Source organism: Cydia pomonella, chromosome 20 (genome assembly GCF_033807575.1).
Source record: "Cydia pomonella isolate Wapato2018A chromosome 20, ilCydPomo1, whole genome shotgun sequence".
NCBI classification, from domain to species: domain Eukaryota; kingdom Metazoa; phylum Arthropoda; class Insecta; order Lepidoptera; family Tortricidae; genus Cydia; species Cydia pomonella.
Window position 1 is genome coordinate 14,003,233 of NC_084722.1, and position 19,949 is coordinate 14,023,181.

At 35.9% G+C, this 19,949-nt stretch overlaps 1 protein-coding gene across 3 annotated transcripts; it reads left to right on the top strand.

Moving 5' to 3' along the window:
• Positions 1-192: 192 nt before the first annotated feature.
• On the top strand, positions 193-17,322 carry LOC133529037 (muscle M-line assembly protein unc-89-like). 3 transcript variants are annotated; one of them, XM_061866624.1, is made up of 8 exons: positions 193-575; positions 1,285-1,410; positions 3,531-3,635; positions 3,786-3,890; positions 4,599-4,700; positions 6,853-9,224; positions 10,650-10,883; positions 13,990-17,322. In XM_061866624.1, exons 1-8 carry the CDS (start codon positions 455-457, stop codon positions 14,029-14,031), a joined length of 3,207 nt encoding a protein of 1,068 aa, XP_061722608.1. In that variant the 5' UTR covers positions 193-454; the 3' UTR covers positions 14,032-17,322. The 3 variants fall into 3 exon arrangements, with proteins under 3 accessions (XP_061722608.1, XP_061722610.1, XP_061722611.1); XM_061866626.1 differs by lacking the exon at positions 3,786-3,890; XM_061866627.1 differs by lacking the exons at positions 3,786-3,890; positions 4,599-4,700.
• Positions 17,323-19,949: the final 2,627 nt, after the last annotated feature.

The window sequence follows — 19,949 nt, forward strand, 5'->3', positions numbered from 1 at the left end:
GGCAAAGTAAACCTTATTGCTTTTAAATAAAGTATAATTATTACCTTAAATCTATAAAACCATAGACAAAGTTTTCTTACAAAGATTCTACACGATGCAGCAGGACATACAGTAATACTTTACTTTTTTTTTTCGTCCTAGTAATGCATTACTTAAATACGTCTCTTGATTAAAAAGTTACTCACATGGTGTAATAGATGTATATTCGGCTTAATATTTTGATACAAAATATTTTGGATCATTCCTTTCCCTTTCTAAGATTAGCCTCTGTCTGTTGCAATTTGCATTGCATTGTAAATGTGAAAAATATAGTCTTATTTTTTCATTATCACTACGATAATACGATATGAAAGCAAATCTTAACAATAAGAATATTGTTGTTAGTGCAGTTAAAATAATATACGATATTCCTGATTAATAACACTAAAATAGAAACCTGTAAACTTGACCAAGAATGGCACCGAAAAAGAAAACTGAAAGTTCATCATTTTTACTAAAAATTCCAACAGAAAAAATTTCGAAAGCTAAACCATTCAAACCACAGAACAAGCTGAAAGTAAAATTTCAGAGTAAAAGTAAGTATATTTTTGTGCAATTCTGCACTATTCCTGGTTAACTCGTCATGGTCGTGTGTTTTACAAGTTGAAATTGGATATTTGAATCGAACATTAATACAGGTTGGATTTTAGGACATCTATGTTAAAACATTTCATTTATACAGGACATTAATACAGGTTGGATTTTAGGACATCTATGTTAAAACATTTCATTGTCGATTTAACATCTTTACCAGTAAAGTTAGCTCTCCATTTTATTGCCTTTTAACATTTGGTGTAATAAATTGTTATTTACTAGCATACTGTCATACTTCCAAAACATCACAGGCTGGTGCCTGGTGCCAGGGCAGGGCAGAGCTTTTTTCGAAAAGAAAATGCGACGGCAAGTGAACTACCAAGTTCACTTAACACATTCACTGCCAGACAAAAAACGGCGCACTACCCCAGAAACCGGTGGTCTATAGCTGCATATAAAACAACCCGCCCAGTGGGCGTCAACAAAGTTCACGAGCGCCCACCAGGTGGGTTCCCGGCAGTGAATGTGTTAAAGATTTGGTGAGCAGTGCCATTGCGTTTTCTTTTCCATGACATTTTGATGTGACTGAACCTGCAGCCCACTGCCACCTAAATGAATACAGTTTTGACTTACTTCTAGTCACTTTAGCCTAGCGTTACTTATATTTATGACTTTTTGTCTGGTGTGATAAAATGTGTTGTCTCTCTTTAGATGTTAAAAATGCCATTGGTGGGAAGAAGAAAACCTTGGACCCAAAAAGTCCTGCAGAAGTTGAAATGAAAGACATGCTGACCCTTAACCCACAGAATGACATGAAGATAGACAGAATGAATGAAGGTTACTTTTTATATACTAACAATTAGTTGTTACTTGGCGATTTGGTGAGAAAAATACTGCATTCCTGAGATTCAATAATGGAGAGTCAATAAGTTTCTATACAAAAATATGAAATGCCTTGATTTAAAAAAAAAATTATAATGTAGTATTTTACTATTTAAACTTTCACAATAGAGGACAAACGGTAGACTTAACACCTTAACACATTCTTTACTAGTCAATTGTTGGACTAATCAGAATAAATTAGTTTAGTGCAAAGTCATATCACATCAGTTAGTAACATCATTCTAACTTATTGTTTTAAAGCCACTTGTCCAATCTGTTTTTAAACACATTGACCGAGGGTGCAGTCACAACACTATCCAGTAAACAGTTCCAATTGCCGCCATGACATGTATATAACAATTGAGAGTAGTGAGAGCTTAGAACAAACTACCAGAAGACACGGTTTTAGGACAAATATGAACCAGTTTAAAAATAAATTAGACAAGCATATTACATATACAGCTCATTACTGCCTACCTGCTTATTAAATTATAAAAAAAAAAATCGCCTATATCTAAAGTGTGCTTGTAGAGCTGCATGTTGTACGGTAATTCCTCTTAGTAAAGTGATAGCTTGACTTTACAAATACCCATGATGGATCGCCCAGTGTTAACTAAAGAATGGTTAATCACATTTCACACTTCCACATTAGTTTACTTACTGCATAATAAGCTTTCAATATTACACTTTAAACAACATTAACATGTTTGTTAATATATGTTATGTACATAACAAAAATTCTTGAGACAGCCATTTTCAGCTCAGTTTAGTTTTTAATTCTTATGGTATCTGCCGATTGGGACAATTTTGCCAGCGTCAAGGTTGTTGGATGCAGAAGTTCGGTTGCAGGTCTTGATCCAGTCCTTGTAGAATTGTAGATGCTTGATTGGTTGAGAACTCCTAAATAGGGATCAAGAAAGGAAAAAAAATAAGTTAATAAAAAAGGGGACCCTACATAAACCAATAGACAGAAATGAGCCAGCTCCCAATATATATTTTTTTTGTTTAAGTTTTTTTTTGTCGCAGTTTGAGTATACAAACAGGAATTTGCTCAACTGGAAAAATAAAACTAAGTCTAATGTGTTGAGCCAGGTTACTGATGTGCCATGTGGTATCTTAATGTCTTTGATATTTTTTATTAATATTATAGGATCCGTTTCATGCTAGACCCGAACCTTTCAGAACACCAGTCTGATCTCCCTAAACTAGTGGTGGGCAAACTTTCTTCATGGGGGGCCAGAAAGTTTAAGAAATTTAAGAGGAGGGCCAGAATTGCAGCAAAAATGTATTTTGATTTGCGATTATCGTGGGCCATTGCCATGTACTAAATTAATAAATATTTCATAGGACCGGCGGGCCGGATAAAATCCTTCCACCACTGCTCTAAACCAACGTAGCCACCGGAACTTACCAGATCTTTACACAGAATGAAGCCCTTTCCTTTATGTTTTATTTTTTACTTATTTTTCAAAGGCACATATACATAATCAATTTTAAAGTTATTCGCCAAACTGCTTATGCGGTTTGTTGGCGAGACAGTGCTCATTTTTGACATTTTTATGCACCTAAAAAGGTACCGTACTTAACCCCTTACCGCATATGCAACCTATATATATGGCTGATATAATCTTCTACTCTATTGACAGCTATTCAAGTTCAAATTTAAACTATATTTTTTTATGACACGTTAAGGGATTAAGTTGCTATCATTCTATACTTACCCTAAATTATACACGCCTTAACCTTTTAACCGCTTAGAATTTTTCATCAAGCGTGCTCGTGTTGCCGCCGGTACAAAGTTACACGAAATTTTGTCTTATTTATCAAAATGCGGCAAAATGAGCTGGAAATTGTATATCTAATCTATCGCTACTATGCAAGACTACGGCGCCACGGCGGTTAAAAGGTTAAGGAGGCGCACAGTGGCTTCTACTGCAAGAATGTTTTATTATAAGGCATTGTCTACTGTACTGAAGCTGTGCGAGACTGTATGACACTTGGAACATAATTCTAATCTGCTCGTCTAAATTAGTTCTTTATTGTAAAGTACTTAGTTGTTGATGTTTATTTTTCAGTGGCTCGTGCACAATTAGTCAAAGAATGCCCTGTGGCAGTCACTGAAAGCGCCCCAGCCCCCGTGGCTAAGAAAAGAGGCAGGAAAAAGAAGATACCGGAACCAGGTAAGTTATGTTATGTTCGTTTGACGTTAAATTATAGAAGTTGGGGCACATTCTGGAGATAATAGTACATGTGCAATTAGGGGGGTAAGTGAAATCTGGAAGCATTATTTTTATAATGAATAGTGTTTAATATAATAATATACTTTTTAGAAACGGCCGAGGTCGTTCCTAAGAAAAAACCCAAGTTGCCCACAAAGGCTAAAGTTCCAACCAAAAATATGACTAAGAAGGTGGCCAAAAGAAAGGCGCCAAAAGGTAGGTCAATTTAGTACCTGCAATAGTGAGTTAGTGAGAAAGATACATTTTCCCGTATTTTTAAAATTTTAGGCACAAAAATTAAAGAAAAATTTTTGGGAAATTGTCCCATTCATCCCAATAAGGCCTAGTTTACCCTCTGGGTTGGAAGGTCATATGGCAGTCGCTTTCGTAAAAATTAGTGCCTACGCCAATCCTTAGGATTAGTTACCTAGCGAACTCCAGGCTCCCATGAACTCTGGCAAAAATGCCCGGACAAAGTGAGGAAGATGAAAAAAATAAGACTAATTAGCTTGCATAACACACTGTGTGTTTTAAGATTCATACATACATACATACATACATACATATAATCACGCCTATTTCCCGAAGGGGTAGGCAGGGACCACGGATTTCCACTTGCTACGATCCTGACATACCTCTTTCGCTTCCTTCACTTTCATGACATTCCTCATACATGCTCGTCGGTTTAGGGTGGTTTTAAGATTCAAGTGCCAAATGGCATAGAATAGGTATATGTATACCTATACAGAAAAAAAATATGTATGTATATGGGTTTGGTCTACGGAGAACCAGGTTATAAAATGTTAGCAACTCCATTATAAATCGTCGATCACTTTCGATTCGATTAACACACACATACAATTATTCGATTCGTGTAGTAAAACTAGATTTTTTAAGTGTTTAATATAATAATATATTTTTTAGAAACGGCTGAGGTCGTTCCTAAGAAACGGCCCAAGTTGCCCACAAAGGCTAAAGTTCCTAAAAAAACGACTAAGAAGGTGGCAAAAACAAAGACGCCAAAAGGTAGGCCAATTCAGTACCAGCAGTAGTGAGAAACATACATTTGCACGTAGTTTTTCATTATAGACACAAAAATAGAAGATAAATAAAAATATGTAAAAGTAGATGCTGCTTAGCTTAGTGCTATTACAAAAATAAGTGTGTAACTATTTTTAGCTTGTAGTTTGACAAAAAAGGCTGAAATAGGAAAAAAGTAGTTTAGTTTTAAACTAAATTGATGCTTAAGGCCTGTACCGAAAAAAAAAAACTGTAAATTTCAAACGGCTGCAACTTTGTTTCTAAGCAAAGTGACTACGACTTTCTTACTGCTGTAATAAGTTTAGTTAACGCTGTGCGACGTTACACCGGTTAATAGAAGAGAAAATTGGTATTTTCCAAATAGCAAGACAATTTGCAACATCCTGTATGCTTGATTACGAAACACTTAAAATTACCTCTAAGTTTCGTGCATTTCATAATAAATATATTTTTTTAATACCACGACGGTGGCAAACAAGCACACGGCCAGCCTGATGGTAAGCAGTCACCGTCGCCTATGGACGCCTGCAACCCCAGAGGTATATATAACATGCGCGTTGCCGACCCTTTAAAAACCTTAATTTAGTATGTTGTCTCTTGAACAGAGGCCTCGAAGCGCTAGACCTCTAGGAACAAGTGACTCTAGGCTCGTCAGAATGATTGGTAATAGAATTTGCGAAAACGAAGCATGTCTGGCATATTTATCGTAAAAACTGGGGTACATATGCGGCTAAAGTGGAACGAACTACGACGAAAGTCAGTTCAGTTCATCGTACGAAGGTAAGGATAGCTAAAGTAAACGAAAATTTACTTTAAATTCTAGGCCAAGTCGAATATCATACAATTCCCTTCGTACAAAAATCGCATTTGGTAATTGACGAAGAGCAGAGTAAGAGCACCAAACGTCCTGCAATGGCGTTCTCTTAACTATTATTCGGCTCAAATCAAGTGTATTAAAAGGGAAGAATGAAACAACCAAAAAACATTAACAATTCCAGCAGTGGGCTGATGCAGGCAAATACTGTCAATTATCTAAATTAAAATTAACTTTTTATTGTAGTTATTCTAAAAACCTTAGTTTGTTCTCAATCGAATCAATTTTTTCATTTGAAATTTACAGTTTTTTTTTTCGTTACACCCCTTATCTGCATGAAATGATTTTCCATACGGGCATGTGGATTTTTTTTAAATTAAGATTAGTTTTGGACTTATTTTTCTTATACTTCTTCTCCCTTTTCTTCTTCTTAGTCGCTTGTTACTCTTGGCAGATTTTTTTTTTTTTTATTAAAAACTGATCGGCGATTGGCTCTAGTCACACCTGATGGAAAGTGAAGACAGGGCCTAAGATGGAGCTCACCGATTCAGTAGTAGCCTATTCACTCTTGCTTTAAAGAGACCGATTTTTATTATTTATATTTATTTTTCCTATACTTCTTCTCCCTTTTCTTCTTCTTAGTCGCTTGTTACTCTTGGCAGAGTGGTCGTGATTATGGTTCACTTACAGTAATCGTACTAATCGTAGATCCCTATCTATGAACATTTCATGCATATTATGTCAATTGTTTGCGTACGAAGGGAGGTATCACGGACGATTTCGTAAGTATAGCAGTTTACTCTAATATTTTTTTATTCATACAGTTTTAATTTTTCACCCTACATACTGTACTCATATAAAATTATTATTACACTAATAATCATTTATGATTTTTTTTTAATGATACAATTTATTCGCATTAACAAAATGCACTCTTTAATTAAACTTCATGAATGTCTTGTCATGATAGAACCAAAACAATCAATAGTGAATTAACATGGCGTTTGGGGACACTCAAACGAGATTGCGTTCCCATGATAGAATCCTTCTACCAGACTTGCACTAGTTTGACATCCAAAACAGATGGCGCTGTACTGTGCCATGTTTTGCGGTCACTGAACGGTCAAACGTAAATTTTTGCCAATCAGAGTTTCCGCAAACTGTATGGAGCTGTTCAGCGCCATCTCGTTTACCTGTCAAATTCGAATCACGAAATTGTCTTAGATTTTACACATCTTACGTAATCAATGTAACTTTAATTATATTCAACTAATAGCAACGATGGTCAATAGGTAAGTATAATTAAATATAGACATGTTTCAGTTGCAGCTCCAAAGCGAAAGGCTGTCTCAAAAATTTCACCCTCCATAAGTCCGCCTCCAAAAAGACAAAGATGCCGACAGCGGAAGCCAGGTAAGCCTGCGGAAGACGACTGCACCATAACCTCCCCTTCTATCTTGAGCTACTGTCAAACAGAAGTCAAAACACCTGTCAAGGACACACAGAAAACGATCGCTAAATCCCCTGTGGTCCCCAACGCCGCAGAAAACAATAACGAGTCCAGAAGAACATCTATCACAAGTGCACCTGCGTCGGAATTATCTTGGACCAAAGATTTATCTGAATCCAGTACCACAACTTGCATCACCGTCACCTCCAACGACTTCGTGCGTATAGACGGAAAACTGCCCGAACTAAAATTAACTAAGCTAAAGAAATGCCAAATACGACCAAACAACTCGGAAGAAGGCATCACCCAGGTGGAACCGGAGCGTTCCTCTTCAAAAGACAGCAACTTCAGCTCTTTTAAATCGTCTTCTAATCTAAAAAATAGCCTAATAGAAGATAAATCGGAAGAACCCCTCACCGAGAAGATAGAACCAGAGCATTCCCTTTCAGAAGACAGCAGCAGCAGCAGCAGCAGCTCTTCTAGTTCGTCTTCTAGTTCCTCCCAAAGCGATAAATCTGCGATAGAAAACGGCTTAAATTTAAGCACATCTTCAATTACTGCTCCTCCGTACAGCCCGACTTATACACCACGCAATCAAAGCTTCGATAAAACTAAGCAGGACGAAGTCACTTCAATACTAGAAATACTTGCACCCAAATTGAAAACTTTGGACTTGGACTTTCCTGGTATCGACGATGACGACGAAGATTACGACATGAGTCCCTTCGAGGAGAAGGTTTCCAAATATTTCGATGAGGAGTATAATACTATATTAGAGTGTAGTTTTCTAAACAGAATTTTATCGGAGAGCTATCTGCCAAATACTACTGCTCCCGAAATCGAACAGAAACATAGCGAAGAACCAGACTTTGCTATGTCTAACCATACTGCGATCTCCGACAAAAGTGTTTGTGATAATTTTAATAATACACCAAGCAGTATTACGCGGCGACGGGTCTCTGACGATTCTGACGATGACGTGCTGCAGCTTTACGCCACCGATAACGACCTTGATTCTACCAGGATGGGTAGCGCGGCTTCCATCTTCGAGGAGTACGTGCCTCAACCCCTTATCCAGAGGCCCCCCACCGCCGTGAGATACCAACCTTCAAAAATAAACGAGCCAGAAACCTCAAGTGCGAAAAAACCCGTATGCGAGAAACAAAACGCGGATTCTACTTCCATACACAAGGAACCAGAACTCAATGATGCTTCGAATGAAACGCCTGAGACAATAAGTGGAACTGGCCTGGCTCAGACACCCATAAATAAGTCGACGGCTGCAAATAAAAGACCACCACCACCACCGCTTACTATCTCATATTACCCGTTCCGTTCTCGCGATAGAAGCGCAACGCTAAGTGGAGTCTGCTTCTTAAATCTGTCCTCAATGTGTAACAGACAAGATCCGTTTCACCTAACTCATATCCCTCACCGTTTCATTGAAGAAGACGAGTTTAGGATGCGAATTGCCCAACTTAGCGAATCACAGTTCATCCAAGAGTATAATCATATTGCGAGGTGGGCAATATTGAGAAAGAAATACGTAATATGCTTCATCGACGAGTGCCAAAGACGAGAGTTGCCTAAAATCCTAGTTGAAATAGTTATAGATTTTCTTTTCAGAACCCCTCCAAATATAGTAGAACATAAAGATCTCAGAGTTCAAGTAATTGAACACGCTTTGATGCACCTTAACAATTGGAACTTGATGGTTTGTGAACAGTTGCTCGAATATAATTTGGGAGATGAAGTCCTGTGTGATGTGTTCTTAAAAATAATAGCAAATACACAAAATTTTTCACGATTCAAGAAAGTGTTCGTAAATCTGATAGATTTCATGGTACGTGCGAATCGGACGTTTGAATTTGATGTGGCATTTCATATCCTGGAGAGAGTGTGCATTCTGCCTTTTGACGTCTCATTGGCAATGAGTCTGATATCGATTCTAGCAAAGACTGATAGGGAGATCTTCAAGAACAGTTTGACTAATAGGTTCGAGTTGTCGCTGGAAACTTATAACAAGGAGTTATATAATAGGTATTTGTCAATCAAAATGGAGGGTGTATCAAGTGTGAGGTTGAAGTCAGCCAGTGAGCCTGGTGCGTCCTTGCCGCCCTCTTTGCCATCCCCATGTGGCAGTCGGGGCAGTCGGGAGCTGGAACCGCCGATTTTCAACCCGAATAGCGCACAAGACTCTGAGCAGAGATACACCTCTCCGGACACTACGAATGTGGATAATGTGGTGAGTTACTTAAACTTATTTTTATACTCATTTAGGGCCCCCGCAAATACTTTGTGTAAACCTTCGGAGATTTGCGGAGGTCCTTACTCCAATACAGGTAGCCCAAAAATTACGTTGACAAAGACTTCATGCGGCATATTGTTGACAATTTTACAAACGTTTGCGTTTGTTTATTAAAGGTAAAGGAGAATATTTGAAGCTAATACGTTTTGTGTTAGTGAAATCATTGTAGTTTTAATTTTTAATGATAATTTAGAAAATATATATGTGTAAGTAACAAAAATCTTCTTTTAAAAACTGTCTACGTATTTTGTGCCACCCTGTAAATATTTATTCTTTTTTATAATTGCATACATGTACCAGGTACAAAAGATATTAAATTTTACATTAGGTTCTAACGCTTTATTGCACTTAAATCGCCTCCGGCATATTAATGAGCCGCACTCTGTGACGTGATGACGTCACATACTGGTTATGTGAAAAAGCAAGGAAGGGATATTTCGTGATATACTTGCGTTTGAAGTACATATAGTTATTTTAATTTTACGTTGAAATATAGTATTTTAATTTTACGATAAAAAAACATACAATATTGATACTTTGAGTACCTAGATAGATAGAATACTCTTTTTTTGCACACCTCAGTACAAAATACAGCTTTAGGAAAACAATCGATTAAAGATGGTGACAGGCAATTGGCGGTGCCTAGTTGAATTATTTATCATTTTAATAATATATTTTTCCACTACGTTATGATTTAAGATAGATTGCTCTGAAACTCATAAAAATATAAAATATGTGGTTACAACCCTATGTGTGATATTTCCAAGGTATTTAGGCTTATGATGTAGGTAGCTTCAAAACATGTAAGCAGGGATCCGTCCAACCCTTCCCAGAAAAAAAAGCCTTTAAATGGCTTAGCCGTTCTTCGAATAGCTCCAACGATTGGCTTTCCCTTTGAATGGCTTACCCGGTCATTTGACTTAGATCTAGGAAGGGGTTTCCCTTTCAGAGATACCGCTAAATGAAAGGATATCCCCTTCCTAATTAAAAAAAATATGACTCCTATGCTATCAACGCGCTAGACACCTAATCCTTCTCTTTAAACATAAATAAGCAATATTTGATTCTATTTTTACCAAGAGATAGTTGAAAATGGCATAATCGTTATAATTTATACACGATACCCCTTCAAGGGGTTAGCGCTTAGGAACGGGTATCAGCTTAAAAAGCCAAATGAAAGGGTTTTAATTAGCAACGGTTTTGGTAAACAAAGCCTTACGAAATATCCCTTCAAAAACCCTTTTAGGGGACACCGGATCGGTCCCTGCATGCAAGTAATCTATACTTATCGCTCTTTCTTAAATATAATTTAGTCCCCATTGAAAAAAAAAGATATTTATAAAAAACGTTAAAAAATTTCAGAACAAACTCGTCACGGAGCCAACCATAATACGGACTTTTAATCACCTGGATAGGAGACCTCCCAACATGGGCATGTGCATGCCGAGGCCGCCGCCACCGCGCCCGCTCCCGCCGCGTCCGCAGTACCGCAAATGGAATGAGTGCAGTATCATGGCGCGGATTCCGAGGATGCCTTACATGAGGCTGCCGAGGCCTGTGAAGAGGCCTACGGCTCGACCTGGACACCCATCGTCTGTATGTTTACTTTAACCCACGCCACTCGCTTTTTTGACCCTTGCGTACACAACGTTGCGTACAATACTTTTTCTACAAGTCAACAAAAATAATACTTGAAACTAGTAGAATCATTATATACTGCTAAGATACGCGAGCATACCTTCTTACGCGCCCGGCCGGCTGGTCAGCGACACCTTCTCGTAACTCATGAGGCCCTGGTACTTGCTACTTGCTAAATTAAATGTTTGGACAGCTTTTTTCTCGATTTTGGCCACAGTAGCCTATGGAGACTGACAAGCAACGTTAAGCTGTTTTCGTTATCTATGGATGTTGCTATATACGTGCGTGTTTCTGACTTATGAAGCAATTGCTTCTATTATCAACCTAATGAATATATTTTAAGTTTGAAACTATTAATTTTGATTTTGTTAGGTTGGTAGCCATTAATCGCGGTATCGTTTTAGCCGTTTTAAACTCAGAGCATTTAACCAACTGGACACGCCTTGTCTGTAATATTCTGTACAAACCAGTGTACCGATTTCTGCGGGGGAGGGGCACGTTAAATTGTACGTTACGTACAAATAGCCATGCAGATAACCTTTAGTCCATACAATAGGTATGACGTGAATATGGCCATTGACAGAGGTTTTCGATAGACTGGTAAGCTTTTAAAAGCGATCTCCGATTGTTTAAATGATGTAAGGATTCTAAGGTTTTAAAGCACAAGTGCTGTTATGAGAAATAGCAAAGAGAATTTGAAATAGAGGTGGATTGTCAAAGAAAATTATTTAAATTATGTAGCCACAGTAAATTTACTGTCATCTTTCGACACATGTTTAAATTTAAAACTTTTAGAACGTCATTTGAATTTGATCCTTATTCTTTTGTCGAAAGATGGCAGTAAATTTACTGTGGCTACAAAATTTTCTTTGACAATCCACCTCTATTTCAAATTCTTATGTATGTTCTTGTAATGGGCATTGAGTTGATTTATTTGTCGAGCTGCAAATAACAGTTATTTTAAGATAGCTTAAAAGAGATTAATTGAAACTGAATCCTAACGATATGTTTTTTATACCTGAGGGCCTACATCGAAAAATTAAAATCGAAGTTGAGTTGTCTGCCTCTCTTGCATATTCGAGTGATAGAGAGGCAGATAAATAAATTTTAATTTTCCTACGTGCATTCCTATTTTGGTAATTTTTATATTATAGTTCGCTTTTTTTAGCATTAGAAAGGTTTTGAAAAATAAGTCCCAGCAAATATGTAAAATAAATAAACAATAGAAAAGCGTTAAATTTCTCGAACACAGAAAAATATTACACGTCAGATATAATTAACGATATGAGAGAATGTACAGTAGAGTTCATAAATATGTATACATTTTTGCACCTTATTGCAATAGATTAAGGCGAAAGAAATGTATACATATTTATGAACTCGATTGTACGAGAACCCCTCTTAGGGTATGGGCCTCCTCCAAGGTTTTCCAGAGCCCTCTGTCTGAAGCTGTCGTTATGCAGTTTGGGCCAGCGACTGCTGTTAGGTTGTCTGACCAGCGCAGCAAATATCTAACAATTATAAATCATATACGATTATTTACATTATAAAAAGTGGATTGTCAAAGAAAACTTTGTAGGCAGAGTAAATTTACTGCCATCTTTTGACACATGATTTAAACTTATTTTGTTTTATAATTAATATAAACTAATTTTTAAAAAGCGTTTTTTATTTTTATTTAAATTCAATAATTTTAAATAAAAAGACGCGTCAAAATTGTTTACCTTTTTAGGGTTCCGTAGCCAAATGGCAAAAAACGGAACCCTTATAGATTCGTCATGTCCGTCTGTCTGTCCGATTCTGTCACAGCCACTTTTTTCCGAAACTATAAGAGCTATACTTTTTTTTTTTTTTTTTTTATACTACGTCGGTGGCAAACAAGCATACGGCCTGCCTGATGGTAAGCAGTCTCCGTAGCCTATGTACACCTGCAACTCCAGAGGAGTTACATGCGCGTTGCCGACCCTAACCCCACCCCCCTCGTTGAGCTGATACTGTTCAAACTTAGTAAGTGGATGTATTCTATGAACCGCATTAAGATGTTCACATAAAAATAGAAAAGAAAACAATAAATTTTGGGGGTTCCCCATACTTAGAACTGAAACTCAAAAAATCTTTTTTCATCAAACCCATACGTGTGGGGTATCTATGGATAGGTCTTCAAAAATGATATTGAGGTTTCTAATATCATTTTTTTCTAAAATAAATAGTTTGCGCGAGAGACACTTCCAAAGTGGTAAAATGTGTGCCCCCCCCCCCCGTAACTTCTAAAATAACAGAATGAAAAAACTAAAAAAAATATATGATATACATTGTCATGCAAACTTCCACCGAAAATTGGTTTGAACGAGATCTAGTAAGTAGTTTTTTTTTTTTAATACGTCATAAAATTAAAAAAATATTTTTTTTTTCATCAAACCCTTACGTGTGGGTTATGTATGGATAGGTCTTCAAAAATGATATTTAGGTTTCTAATATAATTTTTTTCTAAACTGAATAGTTTGCGCTAGAGACACTTCCAAAGTGAAAAAATGTGTGTCCCCCCCCCCCGTAACTTCTAAAATAACAGAATGAAAAATCTAAAAAAAATATATGATATACATCACCATGCAAACTTCCAGCGAAAATTGGTTTGAACGAGATCTAGTGAGTAGTTTTTTTTAATACGTCATAAAATTAAAAAAAAATTTTTTTTTCATCAAACCCATACGTGTGGGGTATCTATGGATAGGTCTTCAAAAATGATATTTAGGTTCCTAATATCATTTTTTTCTAAACTGAATAGTTTGCGCGAGAGACACTTCCAAAGTGGTAAAATGTGTATCCAAAGTGGTAAAATGTTGAACAAGATCTAGCAAGTAGATTTTTTTTAATACGTCTCAAATGGTACGGAACCCTTCATGCGCGAGTCCGACTCGCACTTGGCCGCTTTTTTTTCTAATGCTAAAAAACGAACTATAGGATGTGTTTTCAAAATTTAGTAATAATAAATTATACATTTTAGACTGCAATCTTCCCTAAGCGGCATTTTATTTTAATGTATTAATTCAATTTCTTGTTACAGAAATTCCAACGAAGATATGGGCCGGATTTTAAATTTAACTAATAGATTTCTAAGAGGTAAATTGTCTAAGGTCAGTAAGTTTAAATCGTTACTTTATTATAAAATTTACTCGTAAGTTAAGTAACTAGTAGTTTTTGAATTGTTGGTCCTGAATAAAGCATATTTTATTCGTTCACTTGTTGTAAAAAATGTTTTATGTGTGAGTGCGAGTAAAACTCGTGGAATTAGGATACTAATAAATGAATATTACCGTACCTACTATTGACATTGGATATGTTTAAAATTTACTGGCAAAAATTTACCCCCTTAGTCATAAACACTACAAACCCCAATTAGTTAATATAAGTAAGTAAGTAAGTAAATATTCTTTACAGTACATATGGGGCTACTTTATAGCACTAGTGCGAAAAGTAGCATATTACGTTACTGTGTCGAACATTTAAAGGGCCATATGTACTGTAAAACGTTGTACGATACATGTGCGAATAGGTAATTCGCAACTCGTGTCGATTTAAAACACTCCCTTCGGTCGTGTTTTAATTTATCGCCACTCGTTTCGAATTTCCTATTTTTCGCACTTGTATCGTAATGTACTATTATCGCTTTCTTACAAATGTATAAGCTCAAATGACAGATGATACGATGATATGCTAATTGAGGCTGTAAGTGCGATAATGAATAAGAGGGTGAACCTTTTTATAAATACCAAACTAAAAAAGTTTTGATGGTTTAAGTAAATTAATCTGTGAATTATTAGCCTTATTAAAGAGACTTGCGTAAAAAAATTGTAATAAAGTTGTTATAAAACTATAAATAAGGGTAGCCTGACGTGTATAGAATGCGATTCGAATAGTATTTTATCTTAAAAACTATATGTATCCAAATTAACAAATTAGATACATATCGTTTCCTAGTCCTAAATCAAAAAGAGGTAATCGATTAAAAATTGAAAGAACAGTTGATATTCACTGTACAGTAGGTACTTCCGGAACAAATTACACAAACATATATATTTTAATACGAGACGAGTTTAAAAGATATTATTATTATTTAATAAAAGCAAAGAAAATTTTAAATAGAAGTGGATTGTCAAAGAAAACTTTGTAGCCAGAGTAAATTTACTGCCATCTTTCGACACATGATTAAAACTTTTAGAACGCCATTTGACTTTGATCCTTAACCTTTCACTGATATGTGTTTAATAATGAGGATTAAAGTCAAATGGCGGTCTGAAAGTTTTAATCATGTGTCTAAAGATGGCAGTAAATTCACTGCGGCTACTAAATTTTCTTTGACAATCCATCTCTCTATTTCAAATTCTCTTTGATAAAAGTACTGGTTACCGAACTAATTTGCCGAAGTAAAATTCAATAAACGGCCTCGTCATATTTAATTCAAGTAAGTATATAGTTGCCAGTACCAAAAAAAAATCAAGCTGTAACCTGTTTAGCATCAAATGAATCCGCAACAAGATAGGACGAGTTTAATATACAAGATGTAAAAAAAATGGTGGGGACCCGTTTAAGGGCATATTTGATATCATCTTCTGATTACGAAAAAGTAGAAAAAAAATTGACGCAAAAATATTTAGGTATGCCTCTCTATGGTCGTGGACAACCTGCCCCATCAAAAATATTTTTTTACACGTCACAAAATTTATACTTTTTCTTAACACGATATATGAATAATAATAAATAAATATTATAGGGACATTCTTACACAAATAGACTAAATCCAACGGTAAGCCAAGAAGGCTTGTGTTGTGGGTACTCAGACAACGATATACTAATATAATAAACAAATACTTAAATACATAGAAAACATCCATGACTCAGGAACAAACATCTGTGCTCATCACGCAAATAAATGCACTTGCCGGGATTCGAACCCAAAACCGAAACCAGACCGGTCGTCGGTCGTGAATATACCCTTAAACGGATCCCCAGTATTTTTGTTACACTTTGTACATCCCTTTAAAACCTGTCTGTCTGTCTGTAATCTCTTCTCGCTTACACCGCTAAACCGAACCGATTTAGATTAAATTTGGTATGGAGATTGTTTGAGCTCCGAGCAAGGCAAGGACATAGGATAGTTTTTATCTATCATCATTATCATACCACGCAGACGAAGTCGTGGGGAGATGTATATTTTGGCCTAGGACATATATTGGTCTAAGATCCGGTATAAGAAATATAATTATACCCTCATCTGTTATTAATTAGTAGTCATCGGAGTTTTTAACGCACCGTAACATTAATAGGGAGCTATGGAGTCGACATTAACAATAAAATCCAACTCATATTTATACTCATTCATCTATTTAATTACTGATATTTATTTTATAAACAACCCTTAATTTTGTCTTTGAATATATAAATATGATATACAAAAAATGGTCATTATCCTTATTTGTAATGTTTATGTCCTGAAACAGAAAATTAAAGGATCGTTTACGAACTCGTTAACATTCTTGTTCTTGATTATAAAATTAAAATTAATGAAATAGGTGAATGATTATGAATATGAGTTACATTTTATTGCTAACCATAGCTCCCTAGTCTTACTATGCAATAAAAACTCCGATACCTATTTATTTGTGACAAGGAATAAATGAGAGGTAATATTCACATTCACACATTGCACATAGGATGCACAGTCAGTATTCATTAAAAATAAGTAGATTTATGTCAATCGTATGCCATATCAAATAGTAGCCTGCAGTATTACAGTAAATTACGAATAAAATAAGCTTTCATTTGATATAACATATGATTAATCATATAAGCGGTGATGGCCGAGTGGATATGACGTCCGACTTTCAATCCGGAGGTCGTGGGTTCAAATCCTGGCTCGTACCAATGAGTTTTTCGGAACTTATGTACGAAATGTCATTTTATATTTACCACTAGCTTTTCGGTGAAGGAAAGTGGGGACTATAGCCCTATAGCCCGAGCCCTCTTGCACATGAGAGGAGGTCTGTGCCCAGCAGTGGGACGTATATAGGCTGAATTATTATATGATTAAATAACAGATGAGGATGTATATGTCTTATAACGTATCTCCCACTATATGGACATGAACTTGCTAAGTTTGGAACTAGGGTAAATATGCCCTAAAATCTTTATGTATTTTACTGTACATCTGGAGCTACATTACGACACACGTTACGTACACACATACACGTGCAAATTTCCGCACTTGTATTGTAAATAACTTAACTACCTCATACTTATTACTTTTTGGTATTTCTCGGAACATTTAGAACTATCTTCCATCATAGAGAAATAAGAAGTAATAGGGTGCTTACTCCATACATCAGTTTTGGTACCAAAATTATTATATTCGCAGTCGACATCTAGCATCAAGTAGCGAAACTCTCAGTACTGCTACACGAGTTACACGACAATAGATATCGCGGCAAACAAAAAGTCTAATACTCAACGATTTTCAGCTAATATTATAACCAGAGTAAGTGTAGGAGTTGAATATAGAGTTCCGGTTACTCTAGTTAAAATATTAGCGGAAAATCGTTGAGCATTAGACTTTTTGTTTGCCGCGATATCTATTGTCGAGTAGCAGTACTGACAGTTTCGATGCTAGATGTCGACTGCGTATATAATAATCATTTTGGTACCAAAACTGATGTATGGAGCGAGCACTCTATTACTTCTTATTTCTCTATGGTTCCATTAAACTTTACAAACTAGGGACTCTAGGGGATGTCTCTCATTAGCTAACAAGGCCGCGTAGCCAACATGCAAATCGCTTACCATCCGTAGCGACCGAAACGAACTGTCACTTTCGCACTAATATGGAAAAGTGATAGAGACACAGCGTTTCGTTGTCGTAGCGATAGCGACTGTCACCTCTGCTAGGCCGGCAGTTAAAATTTTAGACGAATGTGACACTGTCTTTAATTATTATTCATTAATGTTTTTTAGGGTTCCGTAGCCAAATGGCAAAAAACGGAACCCTTATAGATTCGTCATGTCCGTCTGTCTGTCCGATTATGTCACCGCCACTTTTTTCCGAAACTATAAGGGCTATACTGTTCAAACTTGGTAAGTAGATGTATTCTATGAACCGCATTAAGATTTTTACACAAAAATAGAAAAAAAAAACAATAAATTTTGGGGGTTCCCCATACTTTATCTTTTTTCATCAAACCCATACGTGTGGGGTATCTATGGATAGGTCTTTAAAAATTATATTGAGGTTTCTAATATCATTTTTTTCTAAACTGAATAGTTTGCGCGAGAGACACTTCCAAAGTGGTAAAATGTGTGTCCTCCCCCCGCAACTTCTAAAATAACAGAATGAAAAATCTAATAAAAATATATGATATACATTGCCATGCAAACTTACACCGAAAATTGGTTTGAACGAGATCGAGTAAGTAGTTTTTTTTCTAATACGTCATAAAATTAAAAAAATAACTTTTTTTCATCAAACCCATACGTGTGGGGTATCTATGGATAGGTCTTGAAAAATGATATTTAGGTTTCTAATATCATTTTTTTCTAAACTGAATAGTTTGCGCGAAAGATACTTCCAAAGTGAAAAAAATTGTGTCCCCCCCCCCCCCCCTGTAACTTCTAAAATAACAGAATGAAAAATCTAAAAAAAATATATGATATACATTAGCATGCAAACTTCCACCGAAAATTGGTTTGAACGAGATCTAGTAAGTAGTTTTTTTTAATAAGTCATAAAATAAAAATTTTTTTTTATCATCAAACCCATACATGTGGGGTATCTACGGATAGGTCTTCAAAAATGATATTGAGGTTTCTAATATCATTTTTTCTAAACTGAATAGTTTGCGCGAGAGACACTTCCAAAGTGGTAAAATGTATGTCCAAAGTGTTAAAATGTTGAACGAGATCTAGTAAGTAGATTTTTTTTTAATACGTCATAACTGGTACGGAACCCTTCATGCGCGAGTCCGACTCGCACTTGGCCGCTTTTTTATTTATATTTCGAGAAGTGTCGAGAGCAGACGCCTATGAGATAATAATTATAATTTAACACCCCTTATTCATAAACAAGCCGCTAATAATCGTTTGTCCCTTTCCGACGTATTGGTGTGATGGAAAGGGTTAAACGATTATTAGCGGCTTGTTAACTTTAGTAGACGTTTATGAATAAGGGTAAGTGGTCACATGTTTGCTTATTTGAACTTCTCATGGCTCCAAATCAACTCGAGGTAATCACAACACTATGTGTTTTTCCTACAGCTGCGGCTGCAGCATGGTTGCATTTTTATCACTTGTCACGATGCCTGTCACTTTCGCACTTACATACTTGTTAGAACGTGACAGGCATAGTGACAAGTGATAAAATGCGACCGCGCTACTAAGAATAAATAAGACTTATCTGCTTACTTATTTGCTATGTGGAACTTATACTCGTAGGGTACCTAGAAGTAAATTGAAACGGTTACGATATCTTTGATTCCTTTTATTCATATTGTTAGACTATTTAAGCTTACCACATCAATAGATCCTTAACTCATCGATCGAAAAATCGATTTATGGTCGTTCGATCGATTGGCTTGCTAAGGTTTCGTGAAAGTATTCAATTCCTTAGTTTTTGCTTTAAAAAAAATATTGTATGCATAATCATGATTACTTAGATTATTTACGACATCATATATAATGTAACAACGAACTTAATATTTTATTTATTTATTATTTATTTTAAACTTTATTGCACATAAAAAAGAGTACAACAGGCGGACTTAATGCCAATAGGCATTCTCTACCAGTCAACCTATATTTTACCTATATTTGGTGCAGGCATTTGCCGTAGATCGGATCTGATATTTCTTGATGCCATAATTATATAGTATAATATCAAAGTTACTTTAAGTGGAGAGTTATTTCTGTTTAAGATTTATCTGTATTTGTAAAAATATGTCGAACGAGTTTCGAGTTATGTTCATTGTTTTTTTTTTTTTT